At 48.1% G+C, this 24,404-nt stretch overlaps 8 protein-coding genes across 8 annotated transcripts; 5 read left to right on the top strand and 3 right to left on the bottom strand.

Moving 5' to 3' along the window:
* The first annotated feature begins 1 nt into the window (after nt 1).
* On the top strand, nt 2-1,349 carry F5147DRAFT_601995 (uncharacterized protein). Its single transcript, XM_041432244.1, has 4 exons — nt 2-169; nt 225-468; nt 527-1,112; nt 1,170-1,349. Exons 1-3 carry the CDS (start codon nt 125-127, stop codon nt 997-999), a joined length of 762 nt encoding a protein of 253 aa, XP_041299496.1. The 5' UTR covers nt 2-124; the 3' UTR covers nt 1,000-1,112; nt 1,170-1,349.
* F5147DRAFT_120034 (uncharacterized protein) lies at nt 1,047-1,364 on the bottom strand. The gene is made up of 2 exons (XM_041428121.1): nt 1,170-1,364; nt 1,047-1,112 (listed from the first exon to the last, which is right to left on the bottom strand). The coding sequence occupies exons 1-2, from the start codon at nt 1,344-1,346 to the stop codon at nt 1,095-1,097; spliced, it is 195 nt and encodes a 64-aa protein (XP_041299495.1). The 5' UTR covers nt 1,347-1,364; the 3' UTR covers nt 1,047-1,094.
* Nucleotides 1,365-1,650: 286 nt separating this feature from the next.
* F5147DRAFT_625322 (uncharacterized protein) lies at nt 1,651-12,627 on the top strand (the record flags this gene model as incomplete). The annotated part of the gene is made up of 22 exons (XM_041432674.1): nt 1,651-1,807; nt 1,860-2,030; nt 2,089-2,271; nt 2,324-2,550; nt 2,601-2,743; nt 2,802-3,227; nt 3,284-3,443; nt 3,491-3,709; nt 3,759-4,032; nt 4,085-4,356; nt 4,404-4,577; nt 4,628-4,811; nt 4,860-4,970; nt 5,023-5,235; nt 5,285-5,882; nt 5,932-6,053; nt 6,101-6,216; nt 6,267-6,455; nt 6,506-9,061; nt 9,113-9,456; nt 9,517-11,073; nt 11,130-12,627. The coding sequence occupies 22 exons, from the start codon at nt 1,651-1,653 to the stop codon at nt 12,505-12,507; spliced, it is 9,774 nt and encodes a 3,257-aa protein (XP_041299494.1). The 3' UTR covers nt 12,508-12,627.
* On the bottom strand, nt 12,628-13,778 carry F5147DRAFT_665094 (Yip1-domain-containing protein). The gene is made up of 4 exons (XM_041435067.1): nt 13,371-13,778; nt 13,171-13,316; nt 12,936-13,117; nt 12,628-12,871 (listed from the first exon to the last, which is right to left on the bottom strand). Exons 1-4 carry the CDS (start codon nt 13,657-13,659, stop codon nt 12,682-12,684), a joined length of 807 nt encoding a protein of 268 aa, XP_041299493.1. The 5' UTR covers nt 13,660-13,778; the 3' UTR covers nt 12,628-12,681.
* F5147DRAFT_665091 (ribosomal protein S8e/ribosomal biogenesis NSA2) lies at nt 13,762-15,002 on the top strand. The gene is made up of 6 exons (XM_041435066.1): nt 13,762-13,831; nt 13,892-13,897; nt 13,954-14,015; nt 14,068-14,552; nt 14,605-14,823; nt 14,876-15,002. Exons 1-6 carry the CDS (start codon nt 13,829-13,831, stop codon nt 14,881-14,883), a joined length of 783 nt encoding a protein of 260 aa, XP_041299492.1. The 5' UTR covers nt 13,762-13,828; the 3' UTR covers nt 14,884-15,002.
* A 229-nt stretch (nt 15,003-15,231) lies between these two features.
* On the top strand, nt 15,232-15,954 carry F5147DRAFT_563939 (DUF1168-domain-containing protein; the record flags this gene model as incomplete). The annotated part of the gene is made up of 2 exons (XM_041430701.1): nt 15,232-15,543; nt 15,592-15,954. 2 exons carry the CDS (start codon nt 15,232-15,234, stop codon nt 15,952-15,954), a joined length of 675 nt encoding a protein of 224 aa, XP_041299491.1.
* A 1,418-nt stretch (nt 15,955-17,372) lies between these two features.
* On the bottom strand, nt 17,373-18,667 carry F5147DRAFT_665084 (uncharacterized protein). Its single transcript, XM_041435065.1, has 3 exons — nt 18,338-18,667; nt 18,193-18,288; nt 17,373-18,140 (listed from the first exon to the last, which is right to left on the bottom strand). Exons 1-3 carry the CDS (start codon nt 18,629-18,631, stop codon nt 17,643-17,645), a joined length of 888 nt encoding a protein of 295 aa, XP_041299490.1. The 5' UTR covers nt 18,632-18,667; the 3' UTR covers nt 17,373-17,642.
* F5147DRAFT_665081 (uncharacterized protein) lies at nt 18,623-19,540 on the top strand. The gene is made up of 2 exons (XM_041435064.1): nt 18,623-19,133; nt 19,159-19,540. The coding sequence occupies exons 1-2, from the start codon at nt 19,062-19,064 to the stop codon at nt 19,333-19,335; spliced, it is 249 nt and encodes an 82-aa protein (XP_041299489.1). The 5' UTR covers nt 18,623-19,061; the 3' UTR covers nt 19,336-19,540.
* Nucleotides 19,541-24,404: the final 4,864 nt, after the last annotated feature.

The following is a 24,404-nucleotide window of genomic DNA, read 5'->3' as shown; positions in this document are numbered from 1 at the left end:
AGGCTGTCGGACAACAGGTCCAAACATCGAGCTTGATGCCAACCTCTAGACTTAACAGCAGAGACAATATTTGGCAGGGACGAGCAGAACGACTATATCTACACGGCGAGACATACTAGATGACATGCACAAGCGTCATGACGCCCAACGCCAGCACATCATCGACTCTGTACGTTTCATGTCTTCCTGAACGTCGTGTATGAAACTCACACTGGGTCACACAGTTACATGACCTATTGTTCCACTTGCATGCCGTCTCCTTCTTCCTCGCGCCTTCACTCGTACCACTGGTTACCAGAGCTATGTGTTGTCAAATCCTGTGCTACAAGCCGAGGGATATCGACCCCAAAGTCTCTCTGCGATCGTGGTTCCTGCTCACTTTCTTTCTCAATTTCCCAAGCTTCTGGTTACACGCACGGGAAGGCACGGTTGAGGGGCGGACGGTCGTGCTGGATTTTGTCGGAATGGGTGCGTTTATTTATTATTCCACTAGCTTTTCATTGAAACCATAACAATGATCTCACAGAGTATGCACCCTCTAAAATGCACCTCCTTCTACTCGACGTCCTCATCTTGGCTTTCCTATTACTGTTGGAAACACTCGCGTACGAGACGTCGCTACAGCAATCATCCTCTATCACCTCCGAGGTTCTCCTTCGACACCCTCTCGTCCCCACACCGCCACTCTCATACTCGATCGAGGATGAACAACCGAAACCTTCCCGTAGTCAACGAACATACATAGTAGACCTGCGCCTCGCGCCCCTGATAAATCGCATACGACAGCCGGCTCCAGAGGTAGTAGAGCAACCTATCGAGGCACTTCCACTTCCTAATACCACCAACATCCCCGTGATACCCCTCCGTATTCAGGCATTCATGAGGACGAGAGGGCGTCCATCGCAGCCCGAACATGGTTCCACAGCTTCAAATGGACAGGCACAAACTGAGATGGAGCAGAGGTTACCAGGGAGTATGGGAACCGAGGATGTCGACTAGTTTAGTGTATGTATTTTAATGGCATGGCTTTCCACAAGGACCCAAAACTATGTCATCTCCCGGACGTCTCATCTTCGCATGTATTTAACTAGGCATCACCATTTGCGTTTCATCTTAAGAAATAAACAGGGTCAGAAGATACTTTCTTTATCACCACGAGGAAGACATACAGCTTCACGCAAACACTGCCCGAACTTTTCAAATTCCTGTTTGCACGAATCTTTGCGAACATCTGTATAAGCAGCAAGTATGCATTTTCCGTACGTTGTTGCGTGTGACGAGCATGTGGTAGTTGAATGCAGTGCTAATTGCCTGAGAGGCGTGGTGCTTGTCTTCGCTGTCTGCATGGCTGGGAGGAGCAGCACACCTCCGGCAATTTGAATCGCTGATTATATAATCAGCGACGGCTTTGAATTTGAATGCCGTAAATTATACTTTAAACGGCGAATAGCGGCTTCGGAAAGTACTTCCACTGATCACAGTGCACACTGCACTGACAAAACCGAATACATGATGCAGCTTTAACCCACACACCACCACTACATACCACCAAGGGCTTCAAGTTATCCGACGCTCAAAAGCGCGGTATACGACAATCTTTCAAAGTCCTAGTCGTACCGTCGAACCTAAATCTGTCAGCGTCGCTGCAACATGCTCAAAATTTACCTCCTAGTTTCTTGCATCTGCGTGCTCATAGTCGCAGTCTTCTATACTTTCTACTGGAACCGCATTATTTCTGGATTTATTAGTCTTCTCCTCCGAATCAAGTACTGGCGACAAGGAGGTTCCAGTATATGGGTACATATCGGTCAGTTTTTCATTGCACTCGACTCATTGGCACCACTTAAGGTATAACTCAGGATCCATACACCTCTCAATCCTTGCGGGACGCATACTGCTTAAAGATGTCAAATATCATTCCAGCAATATGACCATCAAAATTGTGACAGCTCAAATATCTTGGAGATATTGGTTGCGCGTCCCAGCCACTGAGGATGATCTGAATCACGCTCATGTTGGTGGAGAAGAATGTAAGACTGACATTTATTTGGCCTTTGTGCATCGAATAACAAGTCCCCGCTCCGATAGTCAACCATACGTCACCGTTCCCTTCCTGCCGGATTAAAGTCTCTGTTCAAGGATTTGAGTGGCTCCTATACAACAAGACTGCAGCATATGATCATATCATTTCCCAAATGCAGGCCAAGGCATCCAGAAGTCCGGAGGTCTCGGAACCTCGCAGAATGTTTTCTCGTACTTCAGGAGCTGAAGGTATGTCATTACATTTACTTGTTATCCATCTAACCCACTTGTTTGATCGTAGGGCTGGGTTTCTACCCACCTCCTGCACTGGCAAATGTCAAAGCCCTTCCCGTCATTCATGCTGCACTTGCGTGGATTAAACGTCAGACGCCTTACCTGGATCCGAATGACATTTTACCGATTGCACTCGAAATGTCCAAGGTTGCCATGACTTGCGGTAATCCTTCGACACCAAGTCTGCTGGTCGCAGAGTGTCATAGAGTTGAAGGCACGTTTGGGATTGTCCAGGTCGGCCTGTTCATCTTTGGTACGCATATGGGTACTGACACCTTGGACAGGCGAGGTCGAAGTGCGACCTCTATAAACAACTTTTGAATCTGAAATTCCAGAAAGTGCTTGTACAACTTGTTGAGAATGACAACTACCAGGGTAGCATGCCCATGATAGGGCATCATATTCGCGAGAATGCAGAATCATCGAGGTTCGTCGCGTTTGTGATTAATGGTTTCGACTGATGACATTGCTGTGCCGTATTCAAGTCGGTTCCTAGAATTAATTCCTTTGGGTTATCTTCCATTCCGGGCATTCTCTAGGGTTTGGAAAGGACTGAAGTTATATACGTCTGGCCATGGCTCGTCCGTTCACGACCGCCGCGCAGCTGAGAAGAGTCCTGGACCTATGCCAAGCAGAAAATCAGCCAAGAGCATTGATGAGGAAACACCCGTTGGCGCTGACTTTACTGCTCTAGAGTATGTTGTTGAACGGCGGATTATCGAAGCCCCCATTCTGGAGCTATCATATTACACAGACGTCGTCGGCGATGTGCCTGTTGCGCAGGATGGTCCAAGGGGTATGGGATTGGAATCCTACGACATCGGCAATGGTGACCTGCCTCCTGAGTGGGGTGTAGATCTGGTAATAAGAAAAGGAACCATTCGCTATGGACCATGGGCTGATCGTCAACGGTAACGGTCATGTTCTTATTCGGGAAGCGCGCTCATGATTTAAATTCTATTTCCAGTGTTCATCTGCAACGGACATTTTTCCCATCAACGTATCACGACTTGGAGGTGTCAAAACACCTTAAGCCAGGAGATAAACGTACTTGGACTGCAATGAAAGTGTTTATCGAACTTCGTGATAAGACAGTACTGTATGTTCCTTTCCGAGAGCCTTCAAAGGTAAATAATGGCAAGAGGCTTGTATCTCTTTGTTCATACTCTCTTAGAACTGGCAATGGGACGGTGTCAACGACTATCCGCGTCCAAGGAAACGCGACCACGCAGCTCTTCATTGCACGGCAGGCGACAGTTCCTCAATTAGCTACCTTCTGCCTATGGTTACAGGACCCGACGGATATGAACCTCGTTTGGAGGTTCATCTTGATACAGTTTCTGTAACGTCAAGCCTCAACGATATCAAGCTCATTGCGGCCGAGTCATGTCGCGTTCGTACATGTCTTACTATCCCATGGAGATCATGCTAAAACCGTTCAGGTTCATGCGTCATTTCCATCACCCCTTGTATGGAATGCCGAGCGTCATTGGCCATTCTCCATATCTCTTCGTCAACCGGTTATATATCTCTTGCGAGACCACGTCAATATGTTCACTGATTTGACGCGGGACTGGACCTTTGGGCCGCCTACCGAATGGAATCTTTTTGTGCCGACTATCTATATGCTCGAGCTTGATCTGCACCACTTTGAGCTGAATCTATATGCCAACGACCAGAACATCATTGATAAGCCTCTAGTTAAGGGGGAGAACAGTATGTGGATTCTATCACTTGGTTGGAAACATCATTATTCATAAAAATTCAGCGTTGGTGACGATCCGTGCACCGCGTTTCAACATTCAAGTTAGCTTCCCGTCAAATAAATATCGACCCGAGGCGACGTCTATTCCATTCGCTGTCGATGTTCCAGATGTAAACGTTTTTCTCTCTTTGCCGAGGTGGAATACACAGTGTCTCTACAACTCAGGGAAAGAACATCGTATAATCCACGCAGCAACCTTTCGCATCACGGCATCGTATTACTTCTGGGCTGATGTTCAAGCTGACAACATTGATCAGTTAAAACTCACTGTCGAGGTATGTCTAGCATTCCCCGATTGTGTCCCTGGCTCATTGTCGCTAAGACTGGTAAGGTCGCCTATAAGGCCCTCGGATGGTCTGTCAGGTACTTGATGGTACTTCGGGACAATTATTTTGGATCTTTCACCCACTTCTCTACGCTTGTGGAGTATCTTGAAAAACGGAACAGATTTAATTTGGTTGGAGATCCACTGGAGATGAAGCATCGGCCAGGCAAAGTCAGTGAAGCGCCTGTGTATCTTTGAGTCACTTAACGGACGAGATATAGTCAAACTCCCTACAGGTTCAGGTATCGATACAATTGCAGTCCGGGATAATGCTTTTACCTGCGGGTTTACCTGGCTACGAAGTACGTGTTGTAAGCGACAGATCATGCGATGATATTGGCGCATCTACAGTCATGGCGTGTTCAGTGCTTCAACTGGACTTACGACTGCATGACTATTTCATGGGTGGGTTAGCGTCAGACGATGAATCGTAATCAATTAACTGTGCAACAGATGTGTCCCTGAATCTGAATGCAATCAAAGGTTCTATCCTTGGCGCTTGTTCCGAGCATGCTTTCTTTGCCCAGGGACATCAACGTTACAAAGACTCATTCCTAATTGATGGTACTGTTGATTCCGCTTGATCTTAACAGCACATAACTCATTCGATTCCAAGGTCTGAATATCACCGCTAACAGACTTTTCGGGCCACAGCCGCGTACTCGTACATATGTATGTGTTTGGGAAATTGCAGTCGGACCAGTGAAGGCTCTATTAACATCTCATGATGCTCGAATCATGTTGGCATCTATGGATGCGGTCCGTCTTAATTACACGGACCTTGCCAACGCTCCCGCGACCGAGTTCGGAGTACCTGTAGATCCGGATGGTAAAGGAACTGTCCTTGCACGAGAGCATTCGCTGACCCAATTATTCAGTCACTTTCATCAGATTCTCAGCTGCCCATGTCGACGTCACTTGGTCTGCTGGTGCAACAGCCGTAAACCTGTCAATTCCTTCGGGCTTCAGTGTGCATACCAACGATCTGGAAGGCCAATTTTGCGGCAAGCTCACAAGCATCAGACTTCCCCTCGCGTTACTGAAGATTCTGCTGTCATCGAGGGATTCGAAGACAACCTGGTGTGAGGCGGCTGACCTGTCTACAGACATCAACTTGGATATGTACAGATCCCCAAAGATCCGCAATCCATCACAGATGGATTTCATGAAGGGACAAGATGAGCTGACACGTCGGGCACAACATCTACTTGATGAAGTAGAGAGGGTTCGGAAAGTCTCTTTTCCCGATAACCGACAGGCGCTGCAGCGCACGCGTTCTAGTCACCATCGCAATGGACTCTATCTTCCTCCTCCACGCCTCCCACATTTCTGCAGAGCCAAACCACACCCTCCAGCACCGCCCACAAGCGCTGCACACTCCAAGGGCACGGCTGCTTGGTGGCCTCGGCTTTCCTATCTCTCAGAATCCGACGGAGAGGAGAATATATCCGAGGCAGATCGTGATGCACGTCTGGCGTATGTTGTCCATCTTCTAGTTCACCCGCTAGATTAACAGTTTTTGCAGGAGAAGTCGACTTGCGCCACCGACCGCCGTCGATGACGACATCTCTGTGTCAGGGGAGGAGTCAGATGACGAGGACCTAACAGATACCGAATCCTCAGTGAGCGGCTGGTCCTCGACTAGATGTGAGTCGTTTCCAAATGCAGACGTTACAACTGTTGAGTTTAGACAGCCGCAACTCAAAGGCACTCGCTGATCCAGCGCTACCGTCGTGTCACTAGATGGTACCAGAGTATCAACTTGGACGACATCAACAGCTGGGAGGACTCGCCCTTCGTTATAACTAAGGTAAAGTAGGCAAACCCATTTTTCCCGAATATCCCTCAATTAGAAACCAGGAACCCAGAATTACAACTCCAACGGACAAGCCTTCACCCAGAATACGACCGATGGCACGAGCCAATGAAACAACAAGCTCTGTCCACTCTACAACTTTTCGCATACAGTGCAAAAGGGAGATCGCGGTTCGATTAACCCCCTTGGCTCTCATGGGAATCCGAGATATGATTGAAGACCTGCAGTCGCAAGTTCGTATTATCTTTCCAATGTGTCGCGTTGCCTTAACGGTTTGCTGCAGCGGCTCAGTCCAGAATTGACATTGGACTCAGTGATGTCGAGCCATATGGCAAAGCTCGGTGACTCACCAGGTTCCCCCCTCTTGACGGCCTTCGATATTACCATAGGATCAGCACGTCTTCAGGTACTAGAACACATATCCTGCCCAACTTCCTCCAAGGAAGCATCAGCTCAAAGAGACTCCATGGTTACAGTCAACTGCCTGGCTTCCGGATGCCACCTCGCCATGTCCCAAGGGACTCAGAAATTGGCTTGCCATCTAGAAATATCCGAAACGTCTGTAGGAGTAATGGATAACTCCGGAGTTGCTCTGGGTTCCATTTTTTTGCCTGGAAGTAGCCCAATATTATCACTTCGTCGCCTCCAACTAGATGCCACGCAGGGTCATGCTAGCATGTCTGTTGGCCGCTTTGCATTGGAACTTCAGCCTACTAGCCTCGAGTACGCTGTCGCCACGTTTCAGATGCTGGAACAGGATTTGCGAGACCTCTTGCTCGACCCCTCTGTGCAGTTTGACTCAACTACTCGTTTTGCTGAGATTGTCTACTATACTCTGGATCTCACTCAGAATAGGGCAGCTGTCGATCCACTTTCGATTATCCAACCTTCTTTCCTCGTCCAACGGGGTCACCCTCAAGCTCTCCGGACACATCCTACCTATAAGTTTCTATTCCATCTACGAACCGCACTCCAGTTTGCCCGCCTTCAGGGAGATATTGGCACAAATAGCACGGGCCAATCCATTGCAGTACATGATGTGAAGGCTTTGGTAAATTCGTGTCTCGCAGAACTCATGCTGGACCTGGACTCCTCCAAGGAAGGTATACCTAGTCCGTTGGAAATGATTTATCCTCCTACCTCTCCGAAGTCCATGAACGGCGCGCGACTTATCATTGACTCCTTCAACTTCACTGCCGACCTTGTTAGCATCATCATCGCAGATGAGTTGCCAGCATCTACCAGTCGTCTGGACATCAGCTCTTGTGCTCTACGTTTTCGCTCTTCAAAGCTGGTCCCTTTGGAAGGAGTCCAATTACAGTCACAGAACCCTTCCCTGGTAAACCATGATATTGCTGCCATCCCGCAGACTGCATGCACTCTCGCTGTCAGCGACGTTAATGTCACTGTTTCCCCTCACCTGATGGTCTTCGCACAATCTGTACTTCGCCTACGGAGGGTATCAAGTAAATGGAAGCCAGTCTCCGGCCAAGCACTTTCAAACTCTGGGCCGTCTCACCTCATTTTCACGGTCGCCCTTCGCCGCGCTAACATTCGTGCTGCAGCTGAAAAACTTGCATTCGAGATCGGGGCCACGAATACGGATATTTTTTTCACATCACTCAAACGAGTCGATCCGTTGATGTACAATGAGGTCCACTCTGTCGGTTACACTGCTAGCTTCAGCAACGCTTTCATACGCGCGAGGGCTACCGGCATTGTCCCAGGAATTTGGGTCCGGGATCAGGATGTTCTTGCTTCCTTGACCTTTTCCTCTGGCAAGCTCAACCTGCTTTGGCGCCAGGAGTCATCAACGAATACTATCCGTCTCGCATTCCTCTTACACAGTACTGCTATTTCCGTGCCTCGTAGCGCCCTTCGTCTTTACCGTTTCATGGAAGAGTGGCAAGCGGACTTCTTTCCAGGCATTGAAGCCGCCACACGAGCCTTTCTAGCAGAGTTGAAGGAAGGAACGGGAAATGATGCACAAATAGCACCGACTCGCCCTCGTGCTGCCAAGAGGAACGCACTAGTGGCCCATGTTACGGGGCGTATCTCGGAACTTGGCGTGTTCCTTCAGGTCATGCGAGGAACGTGGTTATCATGGAACATACACGATTTGACTATATTCCTTTCCTCGCCAAGTGGACCAGGACATAAGCAGTCCACGTCCTTTGGCATCCAATTTGGCTCGCAGACGTTGGGCGTCTCATACAAACAACAGTCCACTGAAGATTATACGGATACGCCGCACATCAAAGTCAAGCTCCCTTCGCTCTCGTTAACAGGACGCCAAGGCCGTGCTTTTGTCAAAATTCTTGCTTCTGTGGACTTCTTTGACGTTTTAATCAAGCCCTCGCATTGGGATACACTTCTCGTCGTCCAACAGAAGTTTGGCCAAGATTTTGCTGACTTGATGGACCTGATACACCAAACTCGCCAACGAAGGTCTAATCCGTCTGAATCAACGTCAAATGCATCGCGATCCTCTTTATCATTCAGTGGACATGTCGACGTGAAGGGATTTCGACTTGGGCTTGAAGGTCGTTCCTCCACCTCCTATCTAGAATGCGAAGATGTTGGTGGAGACATATCCAGCAGCGATTTAGGTATTGCATGGCGAATCAGGCTGCGTGACTTGGCATTGTCGCTTGCGCCTAGAGCAGGCATTGTGTCACGAGAAACCACCTTCAATCGAAATCATCGATCTGCGTTTCTCATCGTAGATCTTCGTGCTAGGGGAGATGTCCACAGATTGGAATTCCGCATCCCAAAGATCCATGCTGTGATGCAACCTAGTTCTATAGGAGAGATTGGTGATTTCTTAGACCATCAACAAGTACGACATCATCTTCAGCATTAGCCTTGTTACTCAACGTTTTTTTTTCAGGCCGAATTGCTTATTCGGAGGGATCAGCGGGCTGCGGAGTTAGCAGCGTTCAAGGAAAAGACCCGCAGTATTTTGAAAACGTTCGATATGAGAACGAACGAGGCCACTCGCGACCAAAAGCCCCCTTGGTTTAGCGAACATACCCTAGATGTAGTCATTCAGAAGATTGGAGTGGCCTTCCCCCTCAGTCTTGAACAAACGTTGGAGCTTCCCGGGACGAATTCCCGTAACGGTCCTTCAGTCAGGGCTTTCCTGTTCACTGTTCGACGCATCAAGTTTAGCGCTCAGAGAGGAGAAGCGGGCGAGATGTCAACTAAAGACTTATCCTTCCTATTCGTGCCCAGGTAAGACTTGATGGCGCTCCAGTGAGCTCATCACACTTAGCCCTGATCATGGCGCCCTAGTTTCAGGCAATGTTCGTCCGAAGACTTCGCAGCAGACAAGCATAGAAGCCGAAATCGACTGGTGTACCCCTACATGACTGCGCGGCTACGATCCGATACTTCTTTGCTCAGTCGTCATATCTGGTTTTTTGGAAACGTCAGTGGGTTCATTCTGGACTTGGACTCAAACATCCCTGATTACATATTCTCGCTCATTGATGTGTACCGTCAAGGACGAGAACGAATGATCCGCATCGCTGCAAGCCTCCCCCGGGCTACTACATCGAATGCTGACCTTGGGAGGGACGATGTCTCACCGCGAGGCGGACAGCAAGATGTTCCGGCGTCGAGTATATTTGCAAATATGGTCTTCCAGAGCGGAGAAGTGCACGTTCATAGCGATGCAAAAAGTACACAGGCCTCGCCTCCGGGTACTCACCAATTGTTGGATGGACAGCTGCATCCAGAGCAGGAGACACTGAGGCTTCCTATAGTCTCTGCTTTGGTTGAATATCGTGCTTCAGGTATACGAGCCGGTCCAGCAGCCCTGATATTCAAAACCACTATTCATTCCAGCCAAAACACTTTGAGACCGAGTCTTCTGCCTTTCATGACCGAGATCATCGATTACGTGCAGATGCGCTTGCGCAAGACTAGCCGAGGAAATACGCTACTCATTGCGCCATCTCCTACAGAAGACGAACCACCCCCGTTGCTGACCTCGAGCCGCCTGGACAATTTATCCGAGGCATCATCGAGTTTGCAAATCACCTTCAGTCTCCGCATAGACAAGTCGACACTCGAATTAACTTGTCAGCCGGATGTCAATGTAGCAGCTGCTTTACGCTGGGAAAGTGGCGGTTTCCTTATGAACATCTCGCCGGGTGCTCACAAAGTGACATTGACGGGCACTGTGGGTGGTCTCACAATTGGCCTTAAGCACGGGTTTTTGAGCGACGACTGCGTCAATATTGCAGCTCGCAATCTCGCATTTTTCCTTGCTTTTTCCAAGAACGAGGACCATTCTGGAAATATTGACAGCATGATTTCCTTGGTGGTGGATACAGATATTACTGGTGGTGTGCGTTTCTCCCGCCTGCAAGACGTTTTGTGTTTCAAGGCGGTTTGGCTCGATCGTATCCCTTTGTTCGTCGCAGAGCATGCAAACTCTGATAGATCACGTCCGCCGACAGCCTCTTCCTCCTCGGTCACCACTCCTGTTGTGAAACAAGAGGTCACTACTGCGCTCATAATTCGCATTCGCCAAATCCGCTTGGAGGTAGATTTAGGACAGTCCATTAGCAGTGTGACTCTGAATCTCCAGAGTACAATTACGCGAATGCGTTTATCTGAAATGTTAACTGAGGTGTCGCTCTCAGTAGCAAACGTCTCCATCTTTGCTAGGGGAAACGTCGCGGGTCACATAAATGTACCGGACTGTGTCTTTCAGACGATCCGCAGGAACGAAGGCGCCTTGTCCGATGATTCACGCACAGTTAGGATGCTCGAGCTCAGCATGACTAGTGGTCCTTTAAGTGCCGAGCTCGAGTCAGATCATCAACGGCTGTTGATTTACAGGTAATTATTATTATTATGTTCCGCCTTATCTTTGTCTGATCCTCGAGTATCCTCAGGGCTGATCCCGTGCAAGTGGATATCCACGATGATTGGTCACTTGTTTCCTCCGCAGACAGAGGACAAGACCGGCCTTTGCTGCTTACATTCACGGTCAATGGCGAGGAAATCATTGCTCTTGCTACCATCGCAACTATACCAAAGTTGTTGATGTATACCAACAAATTCCAGGCCAATATTGCCGCGCAGCGTGAGGGTGCAAGTCATGAATCAGCCGCATTCCGTGCTACGCAATCGCCCAAGCCTGACAATCCACTCACCGAAGTCGCTTCGGCATTCTTTTATTCTGCTCGTAACCGGTTCAAGGAAGCAGACACGGAGCTGTCCCACAGAATTCGCCAGCAGTTGAGCTTCCGCTTACAGACTCTTCGGCTTGTCCTCTTCCCTCGTACCATGGGGGACACCGAGCTCGCGCAGTTCATTGGACGTGATGTTCATGCGAGCCTGGAGCGTGTGGTGATAGGCGAAAGCCCACCTCACAGGGAGATCCGTTTATCCTTCACGGCCTTGACTATTTCCAAGTTCAGCCAGCCTCAGCCACTTCTCCCGTCAACTATAGTAGTGTCTGACGACAAAGCTTGGGTGGATCAATTGTTCAAGCATCCAACAGAAGCAAACATCGTTGGTCTGCCCACGATGAACATGCTAATGCTCACCGACGAGGTGGTCGAAGAACCCGCCAAGTACATCGACTACAAGTTCTATAGCTCATTCGTGCGAGGCAAGGGCACCAAGGAGCACGAGGACATCTACATCTCGCTCAACGTAGCACTATATTCATGGCTCACTGGTCTTCGCAAGAATTTGACCAGGGAACTGGAACAAGTTCAGGGACCCCAAGACTCACGCAATGCGACAGCAGGTCCATCATCTCGCAAAAGAACAGGGGCTACAGAACCAGCTCCGGGCATGGACGTTGCTCAGATGGATGCATCAAGTCCAAATAGCTCCACATCTAGCCCATTATTGCCCGAAAAAGCCCCGTCACTGGGTCTCAGATCAACTGTCGCAGTTTCGCCTCAGCTGCCCTCAGAACTCTTCGTACACCCGCCACTGCCAACTTCCCAAGCCCGTTCCTTACCAGATCTACTCGATCCTTCTGTACAGCTTCCACCCCCTGTCGCCACGAAAACTTCACCCGTTGTGTACAGGGCTCGTGATCGCGTGATAGAGCGACTGACCATGCGACAACTTGGCGAAGCGACTCCGGATGTTATGCACCCATTCTTCATGAAGACAGCTGGTTTCAACCTTGAGGATTCTCTTCCGCAATACGTTCATGAATATGCCACGATTCCTCTGGAGGAAATCATGGAGGCCCTGCTAAAGTTATATTCAAAACAACTAAAAACCGATAAAGGGATAGGTCAAGATTAAAACAGGTTATGATGGTGACGATTATACTATACATAGTAGTTAGGACATAATGTAGATAAACTACAAACCGTACTTTAAGACCAGCTCTTAGTTCTCTCATTTACTTATAATGGGCATCTCAGTTTTCCCAAGAATGTCATGATTATGGCAGGGGAAAAAATGTGATGCAAGTGTCTATCTAGCTGTACTTCCTGCACCAACATTAAATACACTCAGTAAGCCAAAGCACCCGTAGAGAAGTGCGACTGGATATGCAACGAGAAGACGTTGGTCCGACATCCTCAACACAGCTACAAATATTCCGGAAGCAGCGAAAGTGCACCATATGATGGAAAGCAAGGACAGGACATAGCCAAGGATGCCGCTACAACGAAAATAGGTAATCATGAGACAACTGAGTATTGGAAGCAAAGCAATGAATCACGCACTCTAATGTAACCACCACGCTGATTGCACCGACACCTACCATTGGCAATAAGCAATAGCCTAGCACAGATACTACACGATATGCATCGATGCCATTTTCCGACATAAGATTTAGTAAGGTGTAAATTGAGATGGAGCCAAGCAATCCGAAGCCATATATGTATCCGAACTGAGGCTTCCCTGACTATCAATGCCAGATGAGACGCGTTATTACTGTGTCAAAGAATAAACACTCACCAGCAGTAAAAGGACTCCAAAACAGAAAAAGAACAAGAGCGGGCCGGCGAGGTCTGCATCATCCATTATCCGCTCATCAACACGGCGTAGGGGATTGAGAACTGTCATAGACTTGGCACGTATGTGAGAAAAGTTGATCCCCAATTCTGTCGCGCGCATGGTTCTGTCACCCGGAAATATGTCTTCATAGAATTACATACCCTCCAGCAACGGTGGTTCTCCTTCAAAACCACCGGTCCCAAAAGCGGTCCACCACCCTCCCGGTTGTTGCTGAATATTCCCTCCAAATGCTGGAGCGGCGCCTCCTTGCCCTATTGGCACCTGTGCACCCATATTTCCCTCCAGACTGGAACGAGACCCTGGATAGAACTGCCCTTGGTCTGGTCCAGGCGCGTAAAATTGAAGGGGTACGCCTTGTTGAGGAGTCTGACCATAGTATTGGCTATGCGACGACGACGCGCCGTACTGACTTGCAGTGTCCTGCCACATAAAGATTTAAGTCGTAAAGAAAAATGGAAGATAAAAAAGACTGGATGGAAGTGACGTGCCACGTTTCTGCACTTGTCTGGCACTCGTGTTCTCTTGCCTGCGGCCAACTTCGAAGCGCTCCGACGGCAATTGCCGGCGTGTCCCCAAGTTCCTTTCGTCTATCACAGTCATGGTAAGTATCCCTACCAGAATTTCTCATTCCTCTGCTAACATCCTCCCGTTCTGCTAACAGCCGCAGGTAATTCATATTTTGTAAACAATGTTTGGCTCTCATATGCCAATGTTCAATTTTAGAACGAGTATATCGAGGAACATATAAAACGACATGGTAGACGATTAGATTACTACGAACGCAAGTGCGTGATTAGTTTCTACCTTACCTGTCCGTGCTAACACTCTCGAGTTAAGACGTAAAAAGGAGGCTCGCGCTGCTCATAAATCATCAGCAGTAGCCCAGAAAGCCTTCGGTCTCAAGGCTAAGATCCTGCATGCGAAACGTCACGCAGAAAAGGTTCAACTCAAAAAGACCCTCAAAGCTCACGATGAGCGCAATGTCAAGCAGGCCGACACATCTGCCGTTCCAGATGGGGCATTACCTACATATTTGCTCGACCGTGAAGGCCAGAAGGATGCAAAAGCTCTATCATCTGCAATCAAACAAAAGAGAAAGGACAAGGCGGCTAAATTCGCGGTTCCATTACCTAAAGTTCGAGGGATCGCTGAGGATGAAATGTTCAAGGTGATGAAGACAGGGAAGAGCAAAAGCAAATCATGGAAGCGGATGGTTACAAAAGCGACGTTCGTTGGGGAAGGATTTACTAGAAAACCTGTCAAAATGGAGAGATTTGTTCGGCCAATGGCACTTCGATATAAGAAAGCCAACGTTACCCATCGTAAGTCTCGTTGTCTTGTCGTATACGAAACTAAGACCTCATCGTCTTGCAGCGGACTTGAAGGCCACCTTCCAGCTTCAAATTCTTGGGGTCAAGAAGAATCCACAGTCACCGATGTATACTCAACTCGGAGTTTTGACGAAAGGCACTGTCATCGAGGTCAACGTTTCAGAACTTGGAATGGTTACGACAGGCGGCAAGGTAGTATTCGGGAAGTATGCTCAGATCACCAATAATCCTGAGAACGATGGTTGCATAAATGCTGTTCTTCGTAAGTTATTCCACTTGATTGCAAGTCCGCTGCCCTAACTCAAATCTTGCAGTTGTATGACCGTCGACAATTGCGATATGTTGTATTCGAATCTATCGAGAGGTCTCCTCGATGTTTCAAAAGTAGTGTTCAATTCACTATTACATGTACTGCAAAAGGTGCATACGTTTGTTCAGGCCTCAGGTCACCCTCTATACGCGTTAACACGTAACGCCGCGAGAAACAATGTAATTGGTCGGTGTCTTGTTATTATGATGATGTTGTTTTGGCGGTACCCAAGTCGGTCTCAGTGTCTCCGATCATTGGTAGTTCAAATAGCGTTAAGTTAAGTTAGTTGTGGTGTAAACAAGCCTTGGGAGGGCCTTTAATTGTTGTGGTCTGTTTACCAAAGCTCTTGTGTAGTCGTCCATGTCAACCTCAAACACTCCTGCCTCGGCTTCACATTCTGCCTCGCCAGCTCCTGATCAGGCTAAGAGGCGTCATGTGCTCACCGCTGTCGAACGCCAGCGCTCACAACTTGAACGACTCCTCAAGGATCCCTCGAAGCCTGCCTATGTACCTCCTGCACCGAAGGAGAAGACTATTCGCCCGGCTCGCGAGATGATGAAGAATGTACAGGGATCAAGCGCTGGTGCTGGGAGTGGCGAGTTTCACGTATACAAGGCCAGTAGACGCAGAGAATACGAACGACTAAAAATGATGGAAGATGAAGCAAGATTAGTACGTGGTCGAGCTCCATGAAAATAACATATTCTGAAGGTTTGGCAGGAAACTGAAACAGCAGAGTTTGAGAGAAAGCGGAAAGAAGCGGAGGATATAGCTGAAACCAAGACAGCCAAAAACCGAGCCAAGCGTCAAAAGAAGAAGGAAAGAGCGAAAGTCAAGCCATCAGAGAAAGGCGACGGGAAGGATGGCACGCAAGAAGCTCCATTGAAGAAGAGACGATTGGTGAATGGAAAAGAGCTCGTGTTTAGGAAACCTGGGGAGGAGAGCGACGAGGAAGAGGTGGATGACGCTGAGGAACACGATAAACTCGGTTTACCGAATGACTTGGAAACAGAGCAGGTTCCATCCGAGGAAGCACCCCGAATTGCACAGGAGCAACGAATAATTTTTCACGAGGATGACTAGGCTTGCTTTCCACTCACCTGCATCGTGTCTTCCTGCTCAAACCTGATCTCCAGAGCAAACAACGCACGCAAATTTCAATCAATTGATGTTCTACCGTTCTTTTGGCAGAAACCGTTACTAGGGGTCGGTCGTATGCTCTTAACTGATTAATTGCTGTTCTTATTTTGAATCTGCTTCGCATGGTAATTTGCAAGGTTGTTCTACGTCGACAGACTGCTAGCATTGGGGTTTCAGGTCGCTTCGCCAATCATCAGCATATAAAGCAAAGCCTCTTCCTACTGTCCCCTTCAGATTGATTTGATCCTCTTTGACATCCTCACACACAATGCGTTTCTCCTTTGTCCTTGCTGTCGTTGCTGCTTTGACAGCACCAATATCCGCTATGCCTTCTGTCACTGACAGATCGATATCTACCAGTGAAGGCACTGAGAGTTGCCCTGTCTTTTGCCTAAAAGATATCGACTGCTTTGGCTGCACCACGACCAACTGCGTGAGTAGTTCGCGTCCTGGATTTCACCACCTGACTCACCGGCGTGATAGTATGTCTTTTTTTGCACCGGTTAGTGTGTACGTAGTGAGTATATGATCGATGGCGAGACGCGGAAGCCTCCATCGGGTGCTCGACCATTGGGGGTAGGATATAAGGACTTTGGTGGCGGCGGAGGCGATGTTTGTGTGATCAGGCAGCGAGACGTTATCTGCTGTCTTTGGAGAGGAGCTGGAGGTCGAGAAGTCCTGTGGTATCAGAGCCGTTGCAAGCTTATGCAACTAGCTATCAACAAACCAGCATCTATCATTCATCCTCTAGTCCAATTTGAATATTTTTATCCTTCTGGGGCTAGTTACCGACTCGACCTTCCAATTAACGATTTGGGCCCGAACCGCAGTTTATCCTTTCCATAGCCCTCACACAGACACGATGTAGATATCGACTGTTCGAAAGGGAATTTCAAGTGGTTATGAAGCTGGCGTCTTCCCAATATCCCCTTCAGATTCATTTGATTCCCTTCTATACATCCTCAAATAATGCCTATGTCCTTTGTCCTCACTGTTGCTGCTGCTGCTTTGACGACAGTATCAATATTTGATGTCTTCTATTGCTGATACATCCATACCTGCGTGAGGTTAATACTCAGAAATGTCCAGTGCTAGTACGCTCTGCCTAAAACAGAAGGACTGCTAGGCTACGGCTGCGTCGGCTGCGTGAGCAGTTTGTGTTTGAATTTGAACATACTTTGCAGTCATTAAGGTACACTGTTCGATTACTGAAACTTTACAGTGTGCAGATAGACCGGTTAACCGGTCAGCGCTAGCGACGAGCATTCTCCAGGTTAGATTATTTCTTCCTGTCTGGAACATGATGGATCCCGACTTGGATGACGTTGCCAAAGAAAGCAATCAAACATCTCGCAATGCGATTCAAATCATCTAAAGATTGTTCAAGTCTGAAAGTGAGTACGGTTTGCGCGATACAATGCAATATATCAGTCGACAATGGTTTAATGTACGGGTTTATGATATTATAAGAAACAGCGTTGTATCGAATGTCATAGAATTTCAAAGGACAAAGGAGATCTTTGTAACAGACAGGAAAATAGACCGGGTAGATCAATTATGACCGTCGATATACTCAGAGGAGGCACAACATATAGAGACCCAAAAACGGGTCCAGCGCCCGGCGTGTTTGATTATGATATGAGGATCGGTGCTTGGAGTTGTGTTAGCGACAGCGGGAGGTGTGATGGATGACGTGAGACAGCAGCCTGTGGTTGCGAAGATGACTGAGGCTGAGCCGTGCCGCTGGATTGCGCGGCGTTGCTATTGGGAGGGCGCGAGGTGCTTGCAGCAGGGTTCCTAGTTTCAATGGAATTATTTTCATCCGTCTTTCTCTTGCTGATGCATTCATCTGTGTGGTATGAGATGGGGTTTGAATATTCGAGAAGGACGATGACATACACGTTTGCCCTTGGCATACGGAACGTCGACGACTGCTGAGGGATGCTCGCGTAGCTCGTTATCTTCATCCTTTGGTCTTCCACGATTTCGAACCCAGTGAAAAGGGTGGGGTGCGGATGACGCATCGTGGACATCGGGGTGTATAGGGCGGAATAAAGAGGAAAATCGGCCACGAAGTATGGTGACATGCGATGCCCATGATCGAGGGTGGAGGCGGTAATGTGCAGAAACTTGAGAACATCGAGGTCAAAAACAGCACTGGATGAGACATTAACGACGTACATGAGCGCGATTTGGTAAGTCGTCAAAAAAACCTTGAGGTACCTGGCGCTGGGGGACGATGATCGGCTGACGGACTGGACGTCGTGTAGCATCAGCCTACATATGTTTAAATAATCAATGAGATTTCATTATAAGTGTCACGTACGGTGGGAACCAACTTCAAGTTGTCGGGCTGACTCAACAAAAGTTCGTTGAGACCAGCCTCTTTTATTATCGCAGAAAGGTCCCATGTATACGCATTGCTGTCCATGCAGCTGGTGGCTAGTACCTTTCCATTTGCCGAAAAAGACACAGAAAGCACGGAATTCGCATGGTGGAGGGGTGAACCGATGGGCCGGTCGAGGTTCCATAATCGTGCTGTCTTGTCCCGCGATGCGCTTGCGAGGATGCGGCCATTCGGAGATATTGCAATGGATTCGACAGACCCAAGTGTGCCCATCCACCACTGCGGTCCGTTTCCAAGTTGAAGTACTCCATGTAGTGTTGTGGGCAGAAGTCCGCCATTCTGCCAACTGGTTCTGCCAAACCGGTTCTGCCCGGCAGATGGCAGAATTCTGCGGGCAGAATCCGGCAGAATGTCAAACTACAGGGATCACAGTGCAATAGCTTTCTTCACCTTACTTGGCCATAGTAGCCTTTTTCGAACGACTCAGAGCAACTGCACTTCCTTACCTGTAGAGTAGAAGAAATTTTCAATTGTACAGCCTGTACTCCTCTGTCGCGCACCATTTTCAGGTGGACACGCTGATGGATTAGCATGGTGGGAGAGTCTTGCAGTCAGTGCTGACGGACATCTTTTGAAGGCACTTGCAATCACCCTCTTATCCATTGTTCCCCATGCTGCTGACGTCGAACGCCTCTTCTCGGATATGGGTAGCACTCAGTCTCCGAAGCGCTGCAATCTCTCAGTAGACACGTTTGAAGCGCTGGCCAAGATTCGAGTAAATCTTCGCTACCAGTCATCAGAAGGCCGTGGTTAATGGCAAGCCAATTCGTCGACGTCACGCACACATGCACACCAATGCCGAGCCAGGCATCAACATCGATATAGCTACTGACCTAGAAGCCAATTTTGCATGGGCGCCACCACTCGCACCTCAGACTCAGAACATCGATGATGATCTTGTGGGTCCTGATTCCTGAATCCATATCACTCGACGAGATTGACGCTGCATTTGCGCTACTGGAACGCGAGAAAGAAGCCATGGAACGAGAGCTGGTTGACGGAAATGAAGTGCTAGAGGGCCAAGTTTATTTTGCGGAATTGGAGCATGTTGATAGTCTTGTACCGAAATCTGTTGACGACGAGATCATGGTAGTTGATCACACCTCACGCGACAACGGACAGTGGGATGTGGACGCGCTGATGTCTTCTAATGGTGTTTCCTAGTGACACTTAGTATACATTGTCATACACATAGCCTGGTAGCGCTTTGAAATTTTTGCCAAGCGGCAGAAGTGGTGGTTTTGCCGCTTCTGCCGGTTATGCTGGCACAATTGCTCGCAAACAATTCTGCCCCCAGCACTAACTCCATGTCCTACCAGACTCCTACCCAGCCAACCCGTGGGGAGAAGTCCTCTGAACCTAGAACCAATACAAATAAAACCATACATTAGTCATCATACTATAGCCGAAATTTTGGAGGACAACTCCCCACGAGCGACTGGCAAAACTTGTTGTGGCGTGAAAGTTGAACACTGTTTGTCTCACCTAAAAAATTCAGACTTAAGTATGAGTCAGCAACGAGCTCCCGCCCCGCTGCTCCCATATATGGTATCTTCATCTATCTCGACAATCTATTATGCGATCAATGTCTGCTCTACAATATACAATCCCAGATGCTTCATTAATGATTGAAGACACTGTTAGTGTTACTTTTTATTCGAATTGTCGATCATGGTGGAATCATCCCCTCCAAACTCGCCTAAGTCCATCTCCTTCATCCTGTCAGCGACACCCTAAGACAAATCTGAAGGCTCCGGCAAAGTTCCAAAAGGAAGAAACCAAATAGATATTACTGCGGTGGTAGAACAGATAAGAACGAAAGCGAGGAGTAAAACCGTAAACAAGTACATAGTCATCATATATTCGAGGTCCGCTAGTCCCGGAGAAAGGCGGTCCGTCGTTTTCATCACAATACCCCCCTTCCAAGATCGATGTCCTCATCGAACCTTTCTGAAACTTCCTATTCTCCAGTCATACACTCCCTGAATTTCCGGCACGGAATATATCCAATCTTCTCGTTGTGGGATACGAATTTTGATTGACTGATGACTGCCTTCACGTTTTAGAAACGTCTGGAAGGCTTCGTTCGTCCCATGTTCGTTCTTCAAATTCCTTTCTGGCTCCCAAGTATTTTCTTCTCGCGGCTGACCTCTCCATTTGACTAGAAATTCTCTTCTTCCTCGTCTCATTTGGCTATCTAATACTTCCTCAACCTCAAACTCTGGCGTCCCTCCGAGATCTACTGGTGGTGGTGGCGGCGGCTGTTGTTGTAGCGAAGATTTTGGTGGTGTATAGGGGTGGAGAAGAACAGTATGGAAGGTAGGATGGATTCGTTTCCACGTACGGGGAAGACTTAATTTGTAGGCACGTTCTCCGACCTTTTGAAGGATCTTAAAGGGTCCAAAACGGTGATCATCGAGTTTCTTTGACGGACGGTCTGATTTCAGGTGAGTGCCTTCCAAATATACTAAGTCTCCGGGTTGATATTCTGGGGCATCTTGACGATGTTTATCATAATACTGTTTCATGCTCTCTGCTGCTCGTCTCAGGGCTATAGCTGCTTCTTCGGCGAGTTTACCCATGCGCGAGGCAAAGACGTCTGCAGATTCTGTCTTGACGCTTGTCCGAGGTTCAATGCCTTTACGGGGATGGCGACTGTAATTGAGGAAAAATGGAGAATATCCAGTGGAGGAATGGACCTTGTCGTTATAACTAAACTGGGCGAGCGGTAACCATTCTGCCCAGTCATCTTGACGATAGTTGGTGAATAAACGAAGGTACTGTTCAATTTCCTGGTTAATTCGTTCTGTCTGACCATCTGTCTGTGGATGATATGCAGTCGATAGGTTGGCTTTGATTCCAAGGAGTCGATTAAGGTCGCGCATGAAGTTGGATGCAAATTGAGAGCCTCGGTCGCTAATAACTCGTTCTGGGACACCAAAATCTTGCCACACTCGATCTCGATACAATCACGCTAACCCTTCTGAGGAGAGCTCCCCATTTGTTGGCGCGAGCCGAATCATTTTGGATAACCGGTCCACAACCACAAGTATGGCGTCATTTCCCCTGCTCATGGGAAGTTGGGTTATGAGGTCTACTGATACGAACTGCCAGTTATGTTCTGGTATTGGATTAGGTGAGAGTAGTCCGAATGGCTTAGCAGGGAAGGTTTTAGTGCATTGACACTTTTCACAGCCACTCACATAACGTTTCACATCTGCGTGGATTCGTGGCCACCAATAGGTCCGTAGTATGAGTTCAACTGTTTTGAATCGTCCCGGATGACCTGATATAGGGAGGTCATGGTGGTCATGGATAATCTGATCTCGGAGGGATCGGTCGTTTGGGACATAGATGCGATTCTTCCACAAATTCAACCCCCCTTCAGCTTTCCAGTCTTTCTCACCTCTTCGTACAGCTTCTTTCACAAATCTTTCTACCCTTTTCGATGCTCAGATTTTCGATAAAATTTCGTCTCCTTCCATTTCTACCTCTGTTGCAACTGCTCTAAACCATTCTTCTTTTAACAGGACTCGATCTTCATTGTCTTCCTCCCCCTTCCCATGGTCGCCTCGTCTCGAGAGAGCATCTGGTTTTCCGTGCGAACGGCCAGGCTTATGTATAAGGTGAAAGTCATACTCAGCAAGTTCCAATGCCCAACGTGCCTGACGACGGTTAAGCTTTTTGGCTGACGTGAAGTATTCAAGGTTCTTATGGTTGGTCAAGATTTCGAATGTGTGTTGTGCTCCCATGAGGTAGTGGCGCCATTCGTTGAGAGAACGCATGACAGCGAGAAGTTCTTTATCATGGATGTCGTAGTTGCGTTCCACATCGGAAAGTGCACGCGATGAAAATGCAATTGGGTGCCATTTACCGTCGTCATTTAGTTGAGATAGGACGGCTCCGGTGGCATAGTTGGAACTGTCTGCTTCAACACGAAATGGTGCGTCGTCTCTTGGCATGATAAGCACAGGCGCTGTGCTGACCGCTCTCTTGAGTTCTTGGAACACTTTCTCTTCTTCTACTCCCCAATGCCACTGCTCTTTGCCTGTCAAACGATGTAGAGGATGGGCGATTTGCGCAAAGCCACGGATAAAACGACGATAGTAGTTCACAAAGCCAAGGAATTGCTGAAGTTCTCGCTTCGTGGTAGGACGAGGCCACTCTTGTACTCCTCGTACTTTCACGGGATCCATGGAGACCTCGCCGTGACGAATAATAAGCCCTAAATATTCAATCTTGGTACGTTCAAAAGCACATTTCTCGGCCTTGAGATAAAGATGATTGTCGCATAGGATCTGGAGGATTTCTCGAGTAACTCGTCGATGTTCTTCCAAGGAATTGGTAAAGATAAGGATGTCGTCCATGTATACGATTACGACTCCACGACTAATAAGATCATGAAATAGGTCGTTCATCATGGTCTGGAAGGTGGCGGGCGAGTTTGTGAGCCCAAAGAACATTACTAACGGTTCATAAAGACCGCGGTTAGTCGTGAATGCCGCTTTCCACTCATCTCCCTCCTTGATGCAAATGTTGTTATAGCCCCACCGAACATCGAGTTTGGTAAAATACTGTGCATCTCGAAGTTTGTGTATGACCTCCGAAATGAGAGGAAGAGGATAACGATTTCTAATAGTGGCTGCATTCAGTTTGTGGTAATCTTGAACCGGACAAAGTGTTACGACAAACGGTCGTGTGCGACTAGGATGATCTAAACAGCGACAACCACGACAGTGGTACTGAGTGCTGAGAGTCGTCGGCCTTTACAGACAAGCAAAGGTTGCGTACTCGAACGTAGCTCGTGGTGGTTAATGAGGGGTTACGCTGAGATGATAGCAGGGTTTACAGACAGTGAGAGGCGTCACTGAAGGTACAAGTCGATGTCGAGCAGGTAGCTTTAGCGGGACAAGGAGTTCAAGGGTAAACCTAGTAAGATTAAAGTAAGGAACGTCTACTTTAATCTTCGACCTTATATAAGGCTACTCGTCGTATCTAAGCTCAGCCTAAAGCTGGGTTCTAATCTGCTTATCTACATGTGTCAGAGATAGCGTCCATGAGGTGGGCTTCTATCGTAGATAGGATCCACGTGGTATCCTTCTATCAGTACATGAGGCAGCGCGAGGCTTGCCTTCTATCTTCTATCTGTTCATGAGGCAACACAAGGCTTGCCTTCTATCTTGATAACATTAATAGGTCTTCTAGACCTATGTCGTCATGTATCGTCACGTGCGGTCCAGACCGCTTATCTAAGCCGGCAGTTGCCGCTTATCGTCTATCGTCATCTATCGTCGTCGTCGTCATCTGTCGTCACAGAGCTGGTGAGACTCCGCTATCATCTATAGCCGTGCGGGTGGCAGAGGGCTCTCTGCTGGCGGGGGACTCGTGCCATGTTACTGTAACACAAAGTGTCCCATCCTTTTTCTTGACAAAGAAGAAAGGAGACGCTATTGAGGACTTTGAAGGTTGTATTCGTCCAGTACGTAGATGTTCTTCAATGAATTTATCAAGCTCCACTTGCTCCGCGAGACTCAAGGGATAAATTTTGCTATTGAAGGGTTCGATTCCTGGCTTCAGCTCGATTGCATGGTCCCATTGGCGTCGTTCTGGCAAGCGGTCGAAAGATGCTTTCTCGAAGACTGGCATGAAATCTTCAAGATATTTCGGGAGTAACTCTTCCAATGACATCTTCTCCCCCTTCTTAAGTGCCTCCTCCGCTAATTGTTGAGACTGTGTCGTCGTCGCATGCAATTCCATTCGTTCAGACACTCTCTCCCAATAGGCATCCATCGCTGGCTCTGGTTCCATTTTGGTGACAAAAAGACAGTCACCTTCTTCAAGACCAATCCTCTCCGAGCTCGTTTGCGTCCTCCTTGTGTCATCTTCTGGCTCTGAGTCATATGAGCTGGGAGTATTATGATAGCATGTCAATGGACAACGATTAAAAGTAAGGTGACCCGAGCGCCAATCGATGGATGGGTTGTGC

Source organism: Suillus discolor, assembly GCF_016758755.1.
Source record: "Suillus discolor strain FC423 chromosome Unknown F5147scaffold_2, whole genome shotgun sequence".
In the NCBI taxonomy this organism is placed as follows: Eukaryota; Fungi; Basidiomycota; class Agaricomycetes; order Boletales; family Suillaceae; genus Suillus; species Suillus discolor.
Note: the sequence above shows the minus strand (reverse complement) of the source record. Positions and strands in the feature narration are given on the sequence as shown.